Genomic DNA, 21,801 nt, shown 5'->3' on the forward strand with positions numbered 1-21,801 from the left:
GAAATTTTCAGTAATTTTTGACTCCGTGTACATAGTCCGGGTTTCATTAAATTGAGAGATCTTTTTTTATCCAATTTAAAAGTTGGGTTTGGTTGGATTACCGATCCAACTCTACCCCCGACATTTTCACACCCCTACCCAAAATTTTAACAACCCAATCCAATCCTATATTTTCTTTTCGAGTTGGATTGGGTTTGGGTTGAGTTGTCTAGTTATTAATTTTTTAAAATTCTTTATTTATCTACCATTTATAATTATTCGATAAAATCTTACTTATTAAAAGTTTACTAACAAATCCCAATCAATCTATAATCTTTAGAAAAAATAAAATTATCGAGAAAAAAAAAATGGTAACATCCTAACCTAATTCGTATTATCATAAAACTAAAGTAACTAAATGGTCAAAAAGAAAAACTAAAGCAGCCAAATATTCGTATTTATTTAATTTATATATCATAAAATTAAAAAGAAAATAAGAATAATTAGTTTAAGTAACTATGCCTAACAAAAATAAATATTTTACTCGCCTTTAAATATATTTAAAATATTTTAACTTACATTTAATTAGGTGGGAGATCTAAAATTATTAGGAAAAAAAAAAAAACATCAAAATGTCTTTTTTTCTTCTCAATTTTCCAACGAATCCCTAACTGAAAAAAGAGGTATTAAGCTTCTTACCATACGATTTTGCGCTATCGTCTTAGCACGCCTTCGAGAATGGCGACTCCAACGAGATCCGAATCCCTTTCGCTTCTTCGCTCTCTGCTCCGTACAGCCCGTCACTTCTGTGATTACAACATCAGAGAGTACGCCAAACGACGCGCCGTTGACGGCTTCCGCCATAACCGGAACCTTTCCGATCCTTCGTCCATCGTCGTCGCCTACGCCGACGGCAAGGCTCAGCTTGAAGTTGCCAAAAGACAGTCCACCGTCTACTCCCTCTTCTCGCCCAAGGTCAAGAGCATCATGGAGGCTCATCACACGAACTGAGTACGGAAGCTCTTGTGCCCTTCTCTTTCGTATGATTCTAATTCTATCAACGCTGCTTCATGAGTTAGGGTTTATTTCCGATTCCCGGACTTTACTTGATTGACTATCATACTTTTTCTAATAAGAATTCAATAAATTGTTTGTTCTCCGAGCTTTTCCTGTGGATTTTGCTTGTATGTTCGATCAATCAATCCTGATTGTGGGATGTGATTTGAAATATTTGGTGATGATGAGCATGATTGGATACCTTTTTTGGTTTGATTTGTTCGGATTTGATCTGCGCGTGAAAGCGTGGAGCTTCTTTATTCACCTTCCTGTCCATTACCTTGTCGGACCAATTCTGAAATAATTTACATTTACATACAAAAATAATTTAATACTCCTTAGATCTGCGCCTGAAACCCATGCTTGTGATTCATTCAGTTCGGAATTGTTTCAAAATCTTGATTAGTTCATCAACTCTGATGATCAGTTTTGTTTTCTTTCGTTTGTTTGCATTTTTCCCGACATCAATTCAATTTGTTTGCTTTAGTTTAAATTATACAAATAGTGTTGTTTCTTTTGGAGTAAGTTTTGAATGAGTTGAACTTTGAAGAAATTGTATAAAATATACAATCTTGAATGTCTTTTCATGAAAAGATTGTTTCCCTACGACATCATTCATATAAGAAATTCAAAAGATTTGGTAAATTTTGAAAACTATATTTTTAAATCGAAACGAATAATCGTAACAATCTTAATCGTCTATATAGTTGAGATTAAGTAGCTTTCCATGGTAGAACAATTCCAAAAATTCAAAATATTTTCATGTCGGAGCATACAAACGAAACTTAGGCAACTGTTTTGAGCTAAACATGTGGATTTTAGTTTGGATGAAGAAACAGAGGAAGAGACTGAGAAGCCATCTACCATCATATTTGTCGAAGGCGACGAGACGGGACCTAGCAAATTCGCAGTCTACTTTCTAAGCAAGCGATGAGCACGTCGGTTAGCATTATCGACACGGACGGTTATGCCATCAGTATCATCATACAGATGATCCAAAGCTTTATTTTGCCTAGAATAAGAGGCAGATTCCAACCAAGTTTAAGAATAAAAAAATTGGCGTTTAAAGTAAAAACTTGTTCTATGAAGCTATAAACAACGCACCTGTTTAGTTCATGTCCCATATCAACAGCCATTTCTTTAAGCTCTCCCAATATATTGCTCAAATCTGAAAGAGCGTCCTCTTGTTTCACCTTTTCCACCTAGTTTACAACATCTCTTCTTAAATCTTTGAAATTATGGTTCTAATTAAGTGTTAATTTCTGTATTAGAACAGAAATTATAGATTACAAACCTCTACTTTCTCAAGTGGGTTGGTTGGCTCAGGCTGTGGGGCTCGTGAGGGCCGTGGGTTGGGTGCCCGGCTTAGTCCCAACTGCTCCCTTTGCTCCAAATGGTTGCTCTTGCTTATGGCAGCCTGATCGCCTGCAACCAAATCGAATCAAATTTTTTTGTTAGAAAGCTTCATTTTGAGTGCTAAAATGAACATATTACCTTGAAAGATAACAGGGCCTGTTATCTGACGAACATTCCTTGGCTTCCATGTCTTAGAGAATATTCCTCCTAAGCCACCTAGAAGTTTCTCCCCCTGATCATCAACATTATCTACTTTTCTTTAAAACGTTTTCAAAATCTAAGCCAAGTTTCGAAATTAAAAGAAAAGTAAAGATCAAATGGTTATCAAATCAAGCAGCACATAAGAAGAGTAGGCATGTGTTGAAGAAATTGATTGAGCATACCCGACTAAGATCATTGTTAATATCAGTAGCAACCACATGGGTGCGAGTGATCTGCTCACCCTGGTGATGCAGGGCAACCATGGTTCTGGTTGCATCTTTTTTCATGTCCTCAGCAATCTTCAGGCAATTGTTCACTGATTTTGTTGTCTCCTCAGCTTTGTATGCAGCATAATTCTCCAACTCCTCCACTGTCTGATTCTCAAGCCCACCTGAGTCCGGGAAATCATTTTTGTATCTGTTTCTTGATGACCATAGATATGTACTTGAAGATGAAGAATATGAAGAAGAAGAATCGGTCTCTTCCTCGAGATGATCGTCGAAAGGATTCGAGCTGGGATTTGGTGCATTATGAGATGAAGGGATTCCTGAGGAGTTGTGTTTGTGGTTCTTGTCTAAATTATCATTGGAGTCAATTGGGTTTGGACTGGAAGGAGCTGAGGCATGCCTTAAAACACTTATGGGGGATTTCCTAAAATGTGACATTTCTAGAAAGGCAAATGCAGAATTCAGGTGATGGTTGTGTGTCAAGGATGATGATTCTAAAGCAGCTTAGAATGATCACAATTCCTCCCTGGAACCCATAGAAGAACCATGTGAGATCATCACCGAGTTGAAGCAAAAACAGGCTGAAGATTCGAAAAAATAATAATGGTTTATACAAATCCGCATGGGACATGTTTGAAAGTGATTTAGTATCATTTGTACCTACAAAAGTGATTTTAGTAGTTCCAAAATCACTACTAAACATGTTTTAAGACAATGATTGAGACGCACTTTTTTGGAGCCATTGAATGCCAAAATAGCAAGAAACAAGTGATTGAACCCAAGAAACGGTGAAAAAAACTCACAACCAGCCATGGTACTGAAATCAAGTCAGTCAAGCAAATACAACTGTAATGGCACAAGTCCACCACTAGCAGATATTATCCGCTTTAGCTTGTTACATATTATCGTCAGTCTCATGATTTTAAAACGCGTTTACTAGAGATACTAGAGAAGTTTCCACACCTTTCCGCTAGTAGATATTGTCCTATTTTAGGCTTTCCCTTTCGGACTTCCCCTCAAATGCGTCTATTGGGGAGAGGTTTCCACACCCTTATAAAAAATGTTTCGTTCTCCATTCCAACCCATATGAGATCTCACAATAACAAGTTAAACAGGGCACCAAATTTCCACAAGAATCATTCATGCAAATGAATCAAACAGTGCACAATCAAAAACACAACTCCTGTTGAAACTTATCCCAAAACAAAAACCAAATTCATCTCTGAGATAATCCTGAAATAGCTAGTTTACCAATATCATCCCACAATAGAAAAATCAATAAATAGAACTCCAACCATCCCATTTCTTTACACTTCCTCAATTTCCTCTCAAATCCCAGCAAGCATTGGTGCAGTGGTGAAGTTCATCAGTTCAGTAAACACATAAGATCATAAAAATCAAAGCAAAAACAACATCGAACGAAACGAAAACTAGTGGGACGTAATCGATTACAAGAAAAAGTTCATTAGAAAGGAAGGAAGTGCGATCAAGTACCTTAAGAATCAAAGAACTCAGACGATCAAGAGTAATATCGATAGAACAACGAAGAATTGCGCAGGGTTTCGAAGGAAAGAAAAGAACAGAAGGAGCGTAAGTGTCAGAGAAAAACCTGAGCCAAAAGGATCCGCAAGAATCGACAACGGAAATGGGCGTGAAAATAGAGGAAGCCCTTGAATCAACAAACAAATCCGCGCAACCCAATAAAGATTTATAAACTGGATGGAACATCCTTCCTAGAAATCGCCTTTTTCTTCATTCCCGCCATTCTTAATCCATTTCTGATCAAGTTTAATACAATTATATTATCATAAAAAACGCATGAAATTCAAGCGGTTAAATAAGAACCAATTTTAAAAATTCAAATTTAGAGAAAAAATAAAAATACTTGAATTTTTAATCAACTATGTCAATAAACATCAAACTATACTTAATTTAGAATTTGATTACAAAGATCATATTGACTCATTAAATTACCAAATTTGATTTGATCGAACTTCAAACAGCTCAAATTTCCATGCAACCTTCTGATCCTCCAATCAGAGAGCAGGAGATTAAAACTCAAACAAGCAAAAAAAAAAAAAAGTCAGCCAACATTAAAAGAAAAAAAAAAAAAAAAAAAAAGTAAAAATCTCTTCTATTACGATTGGTGACAAATAAGAAAGTTTTGGCAAGTTAGGCAGGCAGCGTCCGATTTAGGGATGTTCATAAAGGCAACAATTTTAAAAGCCCTAAACCTATTTGCCAAATTAAAAAATCATTTGACCTTAATCCCTATTTTAAAAATTAAAATTTGTTTGTTCTATCATAAAATATCGAACAAAATAAATAAAGATTTAAAATATACATACCAAGTTGAATTACGAAATTGTCCCCTAAGCTGTCGTGATAACTTACGTCGTGTTGAAGGGATGTCTATATGATCCGATCATCTATTCTCCTAAGAAAACCTTATTAACTGAATGTATTCAAATGGACAAAAATTAATTTATTATTTTGTCTTTTTAGAAGATATTTTCTATCGGTCAGTCGGTGTATGTGAAAAAAAAGTAATTCGTTCTTTTTTATTAGATCAGAAGTTAGTTTAAAGAACGAGAGTTGGCTTCCTTACATTCGTTGTTCTTCAGTAGCTTAGTGGTAGAGTGGTCGCTTTTTTTAATCTAAGAATCGTCGTACAAACATTAAACTTGTTATTTAATTTTAATTTTATATTTTCATAATGGTAAAGTGAAAAAGAAGAAAGAAAATGAGTTTGGGGGCAAAAGCCTTTACATCAAATAAATAAAATAAAAATAAAAATAAAATAAAAAAACAGGGAGGCGTGGCCATTGGGACCAAATTGTTTGCTTGCGTGCTTCACCACCCCATTAATTAGGTCACTCATGCAACTAACTCAATGTCATTCCATTTACTACACTCATTTTACTTTTTACTACCTTTTCCATCTTAATTTACATTTTTTTTTTTTACCCTAAATATTTTCACATTTTTCGTTCCGTCAAACTTTAGAACTCTGTTCAAGATAGCTTTCACATGTTAGATCTTAGATATTATCGTGATTTTCGTACTTTCTAAGCTCTATGTTGTTTAGAGCTGGCATCACCAACTTGAGCATGTTACGTTTGTGTAACGTTAATGATATTTTACACAATAGGTCAAAATAGAAGCTTGGGTTTAAAAGTATAATTTATAATTTAAGAAGATTTTTTTTAGATCGGTGGTCCTGTATCGGTCGAAAAGATTAAAATGGGGCATTTTGTAGAGAATAGTATGATGTTATTGGCAACTCCACTTGCATTGTATAGAAAGTGAGATGGGTTTGTGGTGTTTTTGGTAGGTGACTAAACAACCACTTTGATCTCACATGCCATCCTTAAGAAGCTTGTGTCATGCTTTTAATCCTCTTATGACTTTCTTATACCAATCCCAGTTTTCAAGGCACATCATTCATTTCTCTTTGATGCCAACATAAAATAATCACCCTCCAAGAACATCACTTGAGATGGGATATGACCCATTTCTGAATTTTAAATTTCATTACACCATAAGAACAAGATCAAAGCCTCAAAATCAATGCTGCAATGAAAAGAATCAATGAAATGAAATGATACCCAGAAAGTATTTGACTATACAATCTCTTGAATGTTCTTGTGTTTTTTTTTTTTTTTTTTTTTTTTTTTTTCTCTGTTTTTATTTGAAGTTGAAAGGGAAAAGAAACAGGGAGTTAGATATGAAATCCCACGTTCACAAGAGCTTCATGTTTGTGTTCATTGGGTGCAACCCACCATGGGTTTAATGATGCGAGGTTGTGGTCCTTGGGTTCTCTTTCAGCAGGTTCAGGAGGAAGATTCAGGTCCAAAAACCCCCTAATTCCAGGGACTTGCTTTGGAATTTCAATGGGTTCTCTGTTTTTGGACGACTCTGATCCATTGATCAAATGCGATCTTTTATGCCCACCAAGTGCTTGACCTGATGCAAACAATTTCTTGCAAATTGGGCACTTGTGTTTGTTGATCTTTTTTGGAATCTGAGAACCCATTTCGTCTTCTTCTTCGCTTCGACCGCCATTGTTGAGGCCTTTCCAAAGCTTGCTTTCGGCTGTTGGGTCTGCAGAAATGGCCACTTCTAGGCTGCTCTCACTGCCCAGTTCTTCTTCTTCTTCTTCTTCTTCTTCTTCTTCTTCTTCCTCCTCTTCCATGGGGGACTCGACGAAACAGCCCTTTATTTTCTTGTGGCTTGCTCTATGCCCACCAAGTGCTTGATATGAGTGAAAGATCTTGTAGCAAATATTACACTCAAATTTGCTTCTCTTTTTGGGTTTCTTGCAGATTTTTGAATCCCAAAACTCTGCTAGTGTCTTCTTTCGAGATTTCAAGAACGTATCAGAGCTGAATCTAGCTTGGTTTTGGTCATTTTTCTTGGGGAAAGTTTTAGATCCGGCTCTTTGATCGGGTTGAGTCTTCTTCATCATTTTTCCTCTGTTGATAAACCCAGAAGAACTGTGCTCTGACTGCTTCACAGAGGAGGTTTTGCTCTCAACAACAGATGGGGCTTCAAGAAACTTTGAATTGTTATCCGAGGACTCAGCTGGGGAATTGAAACCAACCCAATTTCCCACATCCATGGAAAGTAACATCAAGGAAATGGCAACTTCTTGTTCTTGCTCAATTTCTGAAACAGAGGAAGAATTTGTGGCAAAAGAGAGAGAAGTTGAATTAGCAGCAGTGCCCATTTGGGCTGTTCTTCTCCTTGTTGATCTCTTTCTCTTGTTGGGAGCTTCTGTTTCATTATCAGATTGGATGTCCATGACCACCTTCTGTTTGGCATCAGTGATATAAGAATCTGGTTCTTCCAGCTCTTGACTACTGGAAACGAGTGCTCTCTCAGAGTGGCATTTCATGTGGCCAAAAAGACTCTTCCATGATTGAAACCCTTTACCACACTGTCTGCAAAACTTGTCTAGGAGTGACGGTTCTTCACCTAAGAACTTAAGTTTCTGAGTCTTTTTCGGGTTCTTTCTGAGACCATAACCAAGATTTCCACCTTCCAAATCTGTGTCCTCCTCCATGTATGATAAGCTTCCTGCACTGTAATTTGCAAGTTGAAGACTTGTTCTGCTATGTTTCTCATCATTATTATCAGCTAAGTTATTGGTCAAATGAGACCTCATATGACCTCCCAAGGATCTGCCACAAGCAAAGCTCTTGTTGCAGAGCTTGCAAACATGTCTGGCTGCTAAATTAGCTTCCATTTACAAACACTCTACAGTTGAATTAACTTCAAGAGGTAAAAAGAGAACAAAAAGCTAATGAAACTTCAAAATCAATACAAGAACTTGAGAATTGATGCTGCAATTCTTAATCTCATACACTGAAAACAAGATCCAATTCAGAACGAAAACACAAAAACAAACACTACCCAGATCAGAACACCCAGCCAATCTCCTCTAGATCATACAAAACCTTGCTCAAACTGCAACTGATCACTGAACCCACCTCAGAAATGGAAGAATTATGAAGCAAGAACAAGATCTGAGGCATAAAAAGTGGAAAAGAAGAGGACCCAGTAAACATTCTACCACCTCTCTCTCTCTACTAACCTCCCTTTTGGGTTGTTGAAGTGTATACAAGGCAAGAGATATAAAACAAGAACAGAGAGAGAGAGAGAGTGTGTGCGTGTGAGAGAGAGAGAGAGAGAGAGAGAGATACTTTGAAGAATTGGGTGTGTGATCTGTAACCTCTGTTGCTAATAATAGCTACGAAGAAAGCAAATGAAATGAAGAAAGGCTTAGAAGGTGAGCAAGTAAGCAAGCTAATGAGAGTTTCTCTCTCTTTAGAATCTAAGCTTGACTATATTTAGAAGAGAAATCCATGCAAAGAGATGATGAGAAGGTTAAAAGAGAAGAGAGAGAGGCAAAGAAGAGAAGAGAGAGCAGCACGTGTATTTAACTGAGAGTTCTACGCTTCTCCAAATCTGACGGCTGAGATTGTTGAAGCGATCATCCCCATGGGGCCATGATGCTTCTCAAAACCTAACTGCCCTACTCAAAAACTATTCCTTCCTTAAGGAATTTCCCACCTCCACCAGTCTCTGCTCAAATCCCTTCCACTATCATCTGGTCGTTATTCTTTTGTACTTTCTCTCTTCATTTCCTTTCTTTTTCCCCTCTTTTTTCCTTCCAAAATTCCCACCTTGTAAATTGTTTATTGTTTCAACTCCTTCCACTGTCACTTTGGATCTTTGGGTTCCACTGTTCCATGTATTACTTTACCCATTTGGGTTGAACCAGAAGCCATTCTCTGATTCTATTGTTTCCATTTTCAACAACTTAATCAAATGGGATTTGTTTAAGCTAAAAGAATCACTTGGGTAAGTTCCCAGATGTCTTAAACCAACTGATATTTGTATATTGTATTGACTATCCTCTTTAAGAGGGTTTGGTATGCTTAGTTTATTGAGATTTACTGAGAAAAAAAAACTTTCACAGCTTAGTTTGGTCCACTTTTTCCTAATGGCTTCTCTCTTTGGTTTTGTTCACAAGAAAAAGAACATGGTAAAGAAAGTGAAAAGGGAAAAGAAGAAAAAACCAAGAAGAGTGCTGCAGCTTCGGTGCCGGCCTATGTTGGCAATTAAGCACAGAGTTAATGAATGTAAAAGAAAAGGATAAGGCATTGATTGGGACTACTAATCACATGTCGACTATGATTAAGGAGCACCTTCCATTTGGTTGCTCCCTTCTTCAGCACTTCAGTACGAGTTTTAGCTGTGACTTGTCTGTAATTGCCTTCCATTTTCTGCTTTGTTTTTTCCTACAAAATGTGTCAGACACAGCCTATTCTTTTTATAGTTCATCACAATTCATAATATATAAATAAGTGAACTATCTTTTGGAATCAAATAAAATATAGTCTGTGTTCAATCTTACGCAACATGTGCATTGCTTGCCGATCACATCCAATCCGGACTGATTCTGCTGCTTCTGCGAGGAAAATGAAAACAAAAGGCAATAATTTTCAAAGAACTAAACTTGTTCAAGGAGAAAGAGGGATGGACCCAGTGGAGGAACGTGGAAGCCACTCGCGCCTGTACAAATTGTGGTTTGTTTGACTAAAGTTGCTAAGATTTTAAAATGAAGGAAAAACAGAAGGTGGATACTTGGCAGGAGTGATATGGTTCTTTTGCATATGGTGCGGGCTACCGTCTGCTTGGACTTGACTTGGAAGTGAGGTTTCAATGGAGCTCCTAGAAAAGTGATGCTCAAATTTTAAAAAGTAGAACCCTTTATAGAGCAAAGATTGGCCTCTCTTTCTTTCTCTAACAAAGCCCTTATATCAACAACAATGGGGGGATAAGATGATCTCACTAGATTCCCACAACTATGCAAATTAACCATAAATAAAGCCTATTCAAAATGACACTAAAACCAGGCAATGACAGACACAACATGATGCAACTTTATGCAAACAACTTGATGCCTCAACATGATGCACAAACCTGTCAATCTCGACACCAAAAGAAAAATGAGATCCAAAAGAAGAGTCAAGCAAGTGAAAACACACACACACACACATGGTTGCAAATGCAATGAAAGCACATGATTTCCGTTGGTTCACTATTAGACAATGAGGCACACAGTATTGCATCCTTGGCAGTCAGTCAGGCCATCCATTAAGCAGGCAGGTACAAAAGTTCACAACCTATGAAAATACAGGAAACAGGCCTACGGATGGGGCACTTAATAAGTAGATCACTTGGAAAACACGTCTCTGGCTGAAATTTCAGATATTTTGACCATTATGTATCAATAATTCTTGTTCATGAATATATACAGACAAGCTAATAAAAAAATGGATGTGCAAAACTCACTTTCTTTTTGCACAAGAGAGAGACGTAACATGAGTCCAATTTTTTCATTTATGATCAAGAGAAGACACCTTGCAGGAAAACAAATTGCGTTTCAAGTATGCCATCTCTTTACAGGGAAGGTGGCTGTCCATCTTAGCTTGATGAAAAAGAAAATTGCAATTCTCCCTATCGCTATTTATATGCAGGAGAAAAATTTTGGGTGATACACCCTCGAGAGAGTAAAAAGAAAGGAAAAATTTTTTCCATTCCAATTTACCATTCATGATGTTGAATGCTCAGGCTGCAACTAACTCTAGCTCTTCCCGTCCCTTGCCTTGTAATTACTCGAACCATCTCCAAAAACTTCTTCTATCATACAGCTAGTTGGCAAGAAGTCAACTTCACTTTTCGAACAAGTCAAGTATCCAACATCCCACACCTTAGCATCACAATGATCTTGAACCGATGAGGGCCCATGACCAAGACCAACACTATTGCTTGGCCCCGTAAAGCTACCCAGCCATTGATCACAATGCTCCGTCTTGGCTGGAAGTTCTTGGGTTGCAGGACACGTCTCAGATGATGTGCAGGAATCATCTTGAACTTCGTGTTCTCCTCCCCTTTCATCACAAGGAATTTTGTCCTGAAGAGCGGGACTGGAACCAAAATTATTGAAACAATTACCAATTCCCTCACTTTCATTATCATCAAATCTTTCATCGGTAATATCCTCGTCATACTCCTGCAAATCATCTTCCCGGCCATGATTGAATACAGGCCCAACTTCGTGTAGTGGTGATTCAATAACAGAGTCGTCATCCTCTTCCGTCATTCCAGGTTCATTGTCGCCATAGTCATCATTCCCTTGCCACTCATCATTGTCACTATCAATGTTTAATGAATCACATCTGTTCTGCTCTGCTCGCCTTCTGAGCATAAAAACGTTGAAGTAGTAGCTAACAATCTCCATTTTAGATTTGGAAGGAAAAACGTCCAAAAGATCACCCCAGAAGTTTTTCCCCAGTGAGACTGGATTGGAAAAAACAACTTCATAAAACAATCGTTCTTCTTCTTCACTCCATTTCTGGGCCACTTGCATTCCCATTTCAGAAAACCCTAGCTCCACAAATTTTTCTGGTCCAATAGAACTTTTAAGTTGCTCCCTTGCAACTGCAATGTGCGCACTAACACATCCCACAGATCCACCATCCTCACAGCTGCAAGCTGCTCTTCCACTCCCAACTTCTGAATCCACATCAGGCATTGGAATAACACAAGTACCAATCAACCTCTTCTCATATTCATCAACCGTAAGATCAGACTTTGAATCTGATTCGGACACATAAGGCATAACCTCCACATCCCCTGATCTCCATGGTGGAACAATAGCTTGATGATCAGGACCAATGGAAACAGATTTTTGAGGAGGGTGGTCCAATAGTAAAGAATATATTTCTTCACAGTACGTCAAAATCCTTCGCTGATGATTTACAGGGTTAAAAAAATCAGAGGAAATAGAATAATGTCGATGAGATTTAGATGGGGATCCCTCTTCATGGGCCTTAATATTGTTCGTGCAAGAGAAGGACATGAAGCCAGGAATACTAGTATCAAAGTCATCACTGCTTCCCTGGGGCTCTGAGAAAACTCCACTTGAATGCTTTTCGTCACTTTCTATATCATTCTTTGGAAATTCCTCCCCTGTCAATCACAATTGAAAATGAATTTCCATCAGAGTTATCCAGACAGCTCTAAATAGAAACATCAGACAGATTTTGTTTTGCAGCTAATTTTATCAATCAAATAAACAATAAAAAAAAAATACATAAAACTGCACAAATGATTAGCCCAAATCAAAAAAATATCTTTCACTGAGAGATTGTTAAATACAAAAGGATGATAATAAGTAGATGATAAATATATGTTGGGTACAATAGCTCAAATCTGTAGCTTCCACCTACAAGATAGCAACTTCAACAAACTACTAGTCTTAAGACAGTTGCTGAAAACTTCCACAAAGATTAAGGCAAAATCTCGCACCTAGAGCAAAATAATATTGTAGAGGATCTTCAGGGATAACAGATTCTGAAAATGACATTATTTGATTGCTTTGTTCAACCACTTGTTTCAAGTGCTTGGAAGAGATCTCAAGTGGTTCTCCATCATCAAAAGACCGTTTCTGTACCATTTTAACGGCAGCACCAATTGTGATCTGTGGAGGAAACAATAAGTTAAAAAAGTTGCCAGCAATCCCATCAACTAATAATGAAACAGATAGAGGCACAATGCACAATAAATATTACTTAAATTATACACAACTGGGGGAGGAAAACATTCTAGAAAAGGTCAATGCTGAAACCTTGAAAGGATCCTAATCAAATACTTAAATCATGTATTTTTAATCAAATAATCAAGCACCTTGAGTTTCTTAACTAGTCTATATTTGACTGAGTTAATACATCAGAGAATAAATCATAGACTAGTAGAGTTTGGATTTTGTTCTTTTCTAAAGTACTAAAGAGAGCATCATCCATCTTCTACCACTATCTGGGATGCCTTTTTCATGTTCAGACCACCTTCAGTATCCTATTAATAATAGCAAGTACCATTCCAGTATCAAGGAAACATATTAACCTCATGGTAAAAAGGAGAGACAGAAGAGAATTTGCACATGCATGTTGAAGTCAGTTGACAAGACATGTCAAACCAATAACACGAATATGAACAATTGTTTAAGAAACAGAAGAGAATTTAACATGCTTGGTTATCGTCTTATTCTACCTACGAAGAAAGGAACAAAAACATTCTTCAAAAGCGTTCTCAAAAAAATGTGAGACCTGAAAGAGTCCATGTCCAAGTCATTCACCAAGAAAAGGCAATGTAGTACTGAGAATATACTATAATCGATGCTTAAAATGTTTAGTTCTACTTCTATTGATATCATCATCTAAACTGTTTTAAATATTCATGATTGTTGAGAGTATTATACAGGGAAGGGCATACATGTAAATGTGTACCACTATAAAGAGGGGCCCAACTTGGCTTATTAGAAGGGAAAAAAAATAAAAAAATCGAAGAACGACAATTAGAAATTGCTGCTAGATATTTTCATGAATTAAACATCAAATATGAAAACCCTAAAAAACGAAGAACTATTTACTCTGTACCTCTAAAATAGTCGACGTATCAACGGAGCAAAGACGAAGAGGAAAAACGTAGCTCGGATATACAGGTAATTGGACGAACAGTCACGGTTACTCCGAGAAATTTGAATTTCCCCCAATTAATTTTGGTAAAAAAAAAAAAAAAAATCCCAAATACGCAGAAACCCTAACCCTATATTTGCTAATCCACCAAAATCACAAAATCAAACAAATCGGGAACAACGATTTACGATAAATTGATGGAATAAACGATCCCAGGCGAACAAAAACAAAAATCCAGATCTAAGACGCTAAAAAGATTAAAAATAATTTACAAATTCGAACAAAAACCGAAATAAAAAAACAAAAACCAGAACCAGCGTTGGAAAGAACAGATCTCCGATTAGCCTCAAGGATCGGAGCTTCGATGACGACCTAAGACAATAAACGTAAAAAGAAGACGAAAACGGCAAAATTGAGATCGATATGTAGAGGAGGATGAAACAAAACCAGATCTAATAACGAAACACAGATCGAAGCGGTGGATCGAGAAGGAGGACGATGGAAACAAAAAAAAAAAAAAAAAAAAAAACGAATAAAAGGTGGGAATTGAAAGAGGCGGCGGCGATTGACGATGACCAAAACTAGGGTTTGGTTTTGTTTGAAGAAAGTTATCCGAAATGGAATATAGCTAAAAGAGGCACGAATCTTTATGGAATTACGAATAAGGCCCTCTCCGTTAGGGGCTGAGGACGTGGAGGAAATCGCTATATATGTGAAATACGAACACACGACGTAGTAGTGATTTGGGTTTTAATCCAATGCAATGAATCCTTACACGTGGCATCATTCGAGCGCCTAAGTGGCAATTGACTTTTATATTTTTTCTTTTTTTTTCCTTTTCTTTTTTTGACTTGTAATATATGATTGAATGATTTACATTAAAAATTTGCAACTATACTTTATAAATTACAAATTTTTAATTATTTATTGTTATTAAAAATTATAATGTGTCAACCTACCCCACAATGATTATCCGTAATTAAGTGCATAATATTAATCCTTCAAAAAAGAAAATTAATCAAATGACAGTTAAAACAAGTACTCGAAGTGCGTTGAATTACCTATAAAATATATGTTTAATACAAAACCGATAAAAATGTTAAAAAATTAACATCGTTAGAGTCAAATATAGGGGAATTGAGAATTTTTGGTGAGTCACAAATTGTAACACCAAAAATTTAAAAAAAAATTACAATAATTATATTTCGAACCAATTATAAATCGCCATGTGTCCTAAAAAAATAAGAGCATAAATGACTTGGAAATTCGGCTTATAATTCTATTAATCTTTAAAAAAAAAGTAAAAAATAATAATAATCTAAATTCTACGCATCCCTCTGTAATAAATTTTAATGACAACAAAGCAATTTATATATATATATATTTCCTCCAAAAGACTATATTTGTAATATTTTTTAAACTACAATAATAATATCTACCGTAAATAAGTCATTTATCACAATTAAACACAATTAAAAAGGCTTATGATTTTATACACGAAACTGCAGTGGTACCGGAGCCCCCTCCTGTGTACAGTTTATGTTGCAAAACGTTGCACAATTGGGTCCCAATTCTTTCACACACTTTGAATTTACAGCAAATGGAAGCAAACAAGCAAACCGTCTCCTTCAATCTGTACAGAATAGTGTTGGTTGGCATGAGTAAATTCAGAGAAGATATAGCCAAAAGAGAGGGCAGTTGTGTACCATTGATAACGTCACGATGTAATCTCGAGTGAAAACGTTCATTTAAAAATTTGATCGAAAAACAACCTATAGATAATGATGAATAATAGAACAGTCGATGAACATCCATGATCAAAAGTGATTCAACTACCTACTTATTCATATGACTCGGTTGCAACCGAATAACTCGTTTGTTAAATTATAATGACTAAAATGATACCATTACATCCAAAATGTAAAGCTAAATGTAAAGGTAATAAGACCAAGGATGCATTTGAATAAGTTTATAACAAAGAAAATAATATATAGATTTAGCATTCTAACTTACAATTTTTCTTTTTTGAAGGCAGTGCAATGGTTTTATAGATCGACACCCTCATCAAGGCCCTTGGAACCGATCATGACATTGGAATCAATTTGTTTGTCAAATTTCTTTTTTCTCCTACCTTCAAATTCATCAAATCCTTCCATCTTAGTCGTCCATGGAAGAAACAAGCAGTATCAGTAAGTATATTTCACTTGTATTATGAATAATGTTAAATGAGAGATAAGTGCAATTAAGAAGTAGACCACACCTGCTGAAATTGATCCATTATAATTGGATTACCATGTAAAGATACATTATGCAATGCTTTGCAATCTTTCAACAGATTCGATGGTAGCTGAGATAGAAATACAAGACCACAGATCAAATTTACGTACGCTGAGAGGAAAACTTCTAAGCATACAAGGGAGAGAAATTTATTATGTAGGAACAAATAAGATAGCATTTGGAGTAGAAATTATTCATTCATGAGAGATTCATATCAAAATAACAGTCTATTAAGTGAAGATGCCCAATCTAATGAACTCGTTTTTCCTCATTACTTTCAGTTCAGCAATTGATTTCAATTTCAGGTTGGCACATTGTGGACTAAAATTCAATATATCTATCCAGGAGTGCCAGTCCTCTAGGTACATCTCAAAAACTCAGGCTATAATCAGTAAAGGATATTCATTTTATGTTAAATAGTATCGTATTCGTGACTATAATCAGAACTGTTAATTTAGGAAGCTAAATAGTGCACAAATAGCGAAAAAGTCTACCTGACCGATATTGTTGTTATCCAAACACAACGACTTCAGGTGAATTAGATTGCACACAGACGAGGGAAGGCCTTCCATAAGATTATCTGAAAAGTTGTTTAAATGTAAGGAAATGTTTGAATAGAATCGCAAATTTTTGAAGTTCCAGTAAAAAGATAGGCAAGAACTTCACATACCATTTGCTTGCAATTCTTCAAGGGAGAAACAACTTCCTATTGATTCTGGGAGAGATTTTAACTTGTTGTTTGACACATTGATAAGAAATAACTGCATCATCAAACCTCTTGTTAGCCCTGAGGATGGTAGTATGCACATTTTACCACATCAAAATAAATGGTTTAAAAAAGTTTAGCACGATCTGGCTAATTGACTTTCAATAGACATTAGCATGAATATTGATCCACATGCAATGAAATTCATTATTAACTTCACTATAAATACAAGTGTTAGGATGTTGAGGCTTTCATAATCTCATGATTGATAAAATTTATAGGACTCTCAAGGTCTTTTGGAATTCTGCTGCAATGTAAGTGCTTCCTTTAGATGGGTAATGGAACTTTGCCCGGTCTCGTCCCATGGTCATGGATGTGTCATTTTCCACAAACACGAAAGATTGATCACGAGTATATCCTAGTTAGAATGAAAAAGAGGTTTCCGAACTACTTTGTTTACTAATAATCTTAAACAATCAGTCTTAAACGAATCACTCTCACATGAATCTTTTTTTTTTTTTTTTCTTTTCCATTTTTGTTTATCTAACTTCTAAGGGCCTTTACCTCTGAGTATATACTCTAAGGTGTCCAACCATAAGTTCTAATGAGTGAAAACATGTAAAAACAACTTTTGCACAGAAATATTCCATATTGCTGGGTGAATTATCTTTTAAACTAGCAATGGCACATAATCCTCTTTAACCATTATCTTGACGCTCCAAACGTATTTTATAATTGGTTGCTGAGGCACCCATTCTTTGCCATTCAACTTGAGATATGGACATGAAGAATTTTAAAGTAGTTGCTGCCACATATGCAGTCATAGATCTACAATACCACGATCCAATACTTTGACTCGATATTAGAGACAACATAACTTGAAGTTCTCTGAAAATGCAACCAAATAAAAAATGACAGAGGAGGTATAATTGTTAAAATGCTAAGAACAAAAAATAAAATTCACTTACATTCCGCAAGCTTCCAATGGTTTCAGGTAAGGATGATAGCAAATTTCGGGAGACAGATAAACGTTCAAGCCTTACTAGCTGACCCACTACACACAAGAACTGATATTCATTTAGAATGCATTAAAAAAAAAATTGTAAGAAAGTCTAACAGAAGTTGCAGTAGTATGGGACAAGGAGAAAAATACTATCGCTTCTTGCATTCTTTTTTATATCTCTTGATAAATTAGATAAGAAGATTACATTCATCGGGTAATGCCGTAATTTGATTTCCATCAAGCATCATGACTTTTAGAGATTGGAGCTTCCCCAAATTCATTGGTAGACGCTCAATAAGGTTATCTGCCAATATCTGACAAGGAAAATGAAAATTTAAGATGCAATTCAGTCTTGTTTGCAGTTCTTCACCCCCACCCAAAGAGAAATGTGAGATAAAGCATCAGAATTCTTAGTTCTACTTCTAAAAAACTATTGTAAATCTAAAAAATAAAGGAAAGAGAAAAATTCAACAATTCCTATGTACAACTAATGAGAACAGAAGCACAGAGTTTTACAATGATGTCATAGGCTTTTATTGAAAAATTTTACATATCAATACTAAATAAGCTGAGTAAAAATGAAATACAATCCCTACCAGACGCTGCATGTTTATTAATTTGCAGACTTCCATAGGAATATCAACTGCAAAATAATCAGAAGAGACAAATTAATACAAGTATTGAAATTATTATTAGTAGCTTCATTATCGCCAATACAAGGATGATTAAAGTCAGAAAATAGCTTTTCAACGACAATTATGACCACAACATGAAGCATAAGAGAGAACAGTCAGAGATAACCACCTATTTTATTGTGAGTTAAATCGAGGGTGCGGACAGATCTGTCCAAGTCAAGAACTTCATCAGGAAATGTCTGTTCCAAGATTGGTAAATGTGTGAGCATATGACCAACAAAATTGATTATCGTGTGAGCATTTGCAAAGAATGGCATGAGCTATTAGAATTCATCTACTCGTATAGTATTTTTTTCAGAATGACAATATTTCTGTGTGAAAGCCCAATTCATGCAATCCAAATATCAACAACATCAGTATAGCCAGATGTATCGTAGAGCAAAGGTCCACGTATGACTAACATTTACAGTTGACCCTATTTACAGCATAATGATATCCTTGTCGATATCTTTCTGGAAAACACAGATAAAAAGAACATGCATGTAAGGGGTTTGTTACTGTAATCTTTCTTTCATTTGTCCCGACTGGAAGAACGTTTTGGAATCCCCTTGTCCTTTGGTTTTGTAAGACACATTTTATTCCTTTGATGAGATTTCTTCCATCTAAGAAAAATCTAATTAATAACTTGAAATGATTTCATCAGCCACAAACATTCCTAATTCCTCAATGCCGCGACATTCAATCACATGCATAAATAATGCATTAGCATACAAATATATATCTAATAAAGAAGTTAATTTGTCAATTACTAAATAAGTACCTACTTGTAACGGAGCAAGAGATTTTTAAAAACAATCAGAATCACTCAAAGACCTCCAACAAAGACAGCCATATGTCCACTTGGTACATAACTCTTATCCAAACATAACATTGATAAGCACGATGGCCAAAGCCTAACAAAAAGACGATATACAGTTGATGTTAAAAATAATAAGGTAGATAACCTTCAGCTTTGAGTCTCGCAAAGCCACGATGCCAGTAGATTGCCATCGAGCAACTCTGCTGGCCTTTGAATCTGCATTCTTGCTAGAATAGCACCCCATGTTGCCAGCAGCAGAGAAAAACTCAGCCTTCCAAGAAAGGAACAACGATGATAGTGATGACAAGCTTTTCGAATCCGTCTCTGATACATATACAATCCAAGTGTCAGAAATAGCAGAACTGAATTGTAGTACTTCCACAGAACTTGGAACGGATTAGGCACTCTTAACTATCCATATACATACATACGTGTATCTATCTATATATATATACACACACACAAGTGAAGATTTAAATCTCCAACCACAGTATAAGGAATACATGTTGGTCTATAACAAAATATTAACAAGGCACTGATACAAATATCCTCACAACTTTTAATAAGTCGCAGAGACCTTTCAACCAAATATCATTAAGATTCAGAATTCATTTTGTTCATTGATTTGTATCAGGCTTGAATTCCAGTGATGAGAAACATTCTCTCGTGCTGAGCATATGAAAAAAATTATGCATTCCATCGTTTTAATATCGTTGATCAAGAGATTTCTAGTCGCATTTTAAATAAATACAGTAAAAATGAACTTAGAACTTCTCAAATTTCGTACCAGGGATATTAGTTCCCGAGCCTCTGCGGAGAAACAATCACACGAACACAGCTTCGATCACTTATGAACAGGGAATGCGAAGAAGTCTTGCCTAACCCGATTTGGGTCCAAAATAAATGGTATCCCTACTTCGGAGAACACCAAATTTACCTGAATTCATGAATTGAACAGTCCCAGAAGGATAAAAAGTGGAGGTTGATCAACAGAACATCGAACATCGTAATAGAATTAAGTGAAAACACCCAAAATCGGGGCTCACGGGTCAGACATATAAATAGTAATACACGAATGAGACGATCATTGAACCTCTCTGTAAAACCTTGACCAGGTGAATGGTTTAAGAAGACACCCGAGGCGGATATTAAAGGAAATGCCTAAAATGAAAATCCATCTTTGGATCAACGACGTTGAATTGGAATCAGATGGAGATGATAACACAACGAATTTGAGTGGGCCAAAACCTGTAAACAACGGATCCATGGATAATCTGAATAACCATTTAGCATAAATTATATATAAAAATATTATTAAAATACATCGTGTTTTTCTCTTTTAGTTCATACACTTTTAAATCTTTTATTTTAATTTATGCTATTTTTGTATTTTTACTAAATCTTCAAATTAATTTTAATCTTTGTCTACAAAAATTAAATAATAATAATAATAACAACAATTATTTTTTTCGAAAAAATAATACATTAATTTTAGAAAAGTTAATTATATATACCAATTTTTTATTGCAAGTATATGTATATAGACCAAAATAATATTTTAATTTTATATAAAATATTTATCGACTTGATGTCTTATATACAAAAAAAAAAAAAAAAAAAACTCTCTTAATTATTTTTGTTAATGTTTTAAAATAATTTTATGGTCGAAAAACTGTTATAATGCTAAACGAAATTTAAATGTAGTTATTTCATACTTAATCTATACGAACATCTTAGTCACAATCATTTCTTTTAGTCACATTCCGACGACTTACTACTTTAAGGATAATTTTGAAATATATATGAAACGCTAATGACATTTTAAACCACAGACCAAGCGATTGGTTATTAATATCCTCTTTTAAACTTTTTCATATTTCTCGAGAATATATAAAAAATAAATAAAAAAAAAATTGGCAGTTTTGTGGAGTTGATTTGATTTATATATATATAACATAACAAACAATTTATTGACGCTATTTAGCGCTTTCATTTCGCTAACAATAACGTGTTCATTCTCTAATTTATGCGTTTTTATTTCCATCACCTGGTAAATTTATCGGTCATAATAGGATGATTAGTTCATCAATCGAAAGATCATTTCGATTCCATTAGTAACGAGGATTAATCCATATAGGTAGTATAATTGAGAACGAGCAAGATTTTGTGTTGTAATTGACACCAACAGAGTCAAATCTTCTTTGTGCTCCAATGTTCTAAATCTTGAAGTTCGGGTAGGATTATCTGAACTATTTCTTTTCTCTCACTTAGTAGTATTCGAGGTTAGCTTACCCCATTTATCTGAATGATCAGTAAAACCTATATCAATATAATTAATATAATAAAATAATAAAATTTAAGGGTTTAGCCAAAACCCATAGAATTTAATTAATATAATCAAAATTCAATATAGTGCAGAAAAAAAAAACCCTATTTTTTAGTACTAGAAAAAGA

General features: G+C 35.3%; 5 protein-coding genes across 8 annotated transcripts; 1 reads left to right on the plus strand and 4 right to left on the minus strand.

Annotated features, from left to right (window-relative positions):
- The first annotated feature begins 638 nt into the window (after positions 1-638).
- Positions 639-1,290, plus strand: LOC111439443 (LYR motif-containing protein 4). The gene has a single exon (XM_023077130.1). The coding sequence runs from the start codon at positions 718-720 to the stop codon at positions 988-990; it is 273 nt and encodes a 90-aa protein (XP_022932898.1). The 5' UTR covers positions 639-717; the 3' UTR covers positions 991-1,290.
- A 561-nt stretch (positions 1,291-1,851) lies between these two features.
- Positions 1,852-4,902, minus strand: LOC111433545 (SNAP25 homologous protein SNAP33-like). 3 transcript variants are annotated; one of them, XM_023070616.1, is made up of 7 exons: positions 4,794-4,902; positions 4,429-4,597; positions 2,775-3,345; positions 2,530-2,623; positions 2,330-2,460; positions 2,140-2,237; positions 1,852-2,047 (listed from the first exon to the last, which is right to left on the minus strand). In XM_023070616.1, the coding sequence occupies exons 3-7, from the start codon at positions 3,255-3,257 to the stop codon at positions 1,948-1,950; spliced, it is 906 nt and encodes a 301-aa protein (XP_022926384.1). In that variant the 5' UTR covers positions 3,258-3,345; positions 4,429-4,597; positions 4,794-4,902; the 3' UTR covers positions 1,852-1,947. The 3 variants fall into 3 exon arrangements, with proteins under 3 accessions (XP_022926384.1, XP_022926392.1, XP_022926398.1); XM_023070624.1 differs by lacking the exon at positions 4,794-4,902 and having other exon boundaries at positions 2,775-3,400; positions 4,429-4,695; XM_023070630.1 differs by lacking the exon at positions 4,794-4,902 and having other exon boundaries at positions 4,314-4,695.
- Positions 4,903-6,312: 1,410 nt separating this feature from the next.
- LOC111441173 (zinc finger protein ZAT1-like) lies at positions 6,313-8,728 on the minus strand. Its single transcript, XM_023078131.1, has one exon. It carries the CDS (start codon positions 8,065-8,067, stop codon positions 6,541-6,543), a length of 1,527 nt encoding a protein of 508 aa, XP_022933899.1. The 5' UTR covers positions 8,068-8,728; the 3' UTR covers positions 6,313-6,540.
- Positions 8,729-10,583: 1,855 nt separating this feature from the next.
- On the minus strand, positions 10,584-14,547 carry LOC111439685. The gene is made up of 3 exons (XM_023077251.1): positions 13,829-14,547; positions 12,702-12,873; positions 10,584-12,362 (listed from the first exon to the last, which is right to left on the minus strand). Exons 2-3 carry the CDS (start codon positions 12,847-12,849, stop codon positions 10,975-10,977), a joined length of 1,536 nt encoding a protein of 511 aa, XP_022933019.1. The 5' UTR covers positions 12,850-12,873; positions 13,829-14,547; the 3' UTR covers positions 10,584-10,974.
- Positions 14,548-15,234: 687 nt separating this feature from the next.
- On the minus strand, positions 15,235-20,618 carry LOC111440994 (plant intracellular Ras-group-related LRR protein 7-like). Of its 2 annotated transcripts, none has more exons than XM_023077863.1 (11): positions 20,135-20,618; positions 19,493-19,671; positions 18,658-18,727; positions 18,450-18,496; positions 18,059-18,167; positions 17,819-17,904; positions 16,815-16,905; positions 16,639-16,724; positions 16,128-16,214; positions 15,881-16,023; positions 15,235-15,500 (listed from the first exon to the last, which is right to left on the minus strand). In XM_023077863.1, the coding sequence occupies exons 2-10, from the start codon at positions 19,589-19,591 to the stop codon at positions 15,913-15,915; spliced, it is 786 nt and encodes a 261-aa protein (XP_022933631.1). In that variant the 5' UTR covers positions 19,592-19,671; positions 20,135-20,618; the 3' UTR covers positions 15,235-15,500; positions 15,881-15,912. The 2 variants fall into 2 exon arrangements, with proteins under 2 accessions (XP_022933631.1, XP_022933632.1); XM_023077864.1 differs by having other exon boundaries at positions 19,493-19,678.
- Positions 20,619-21,801: the final 1,183 nt, after the last annotated feature.

The sequence above is a fragment of the Cucurbita moschata genome, unplaced genomic scaffold (genome assembly GCF_002738365.1).
Source record: "Cucurbita moschata cultivar Rifu unplaced genomic scaffold, Cmos_1.0 Cmo_Scf00003, whole genome shotgun sequence".
NCBI lineage: Eukaryota > Viridiplantae > Streptophyta > Magnoliopsida > Cucurbitales > Cucurbitaceae > Cucurbita > Cucurbita moschata.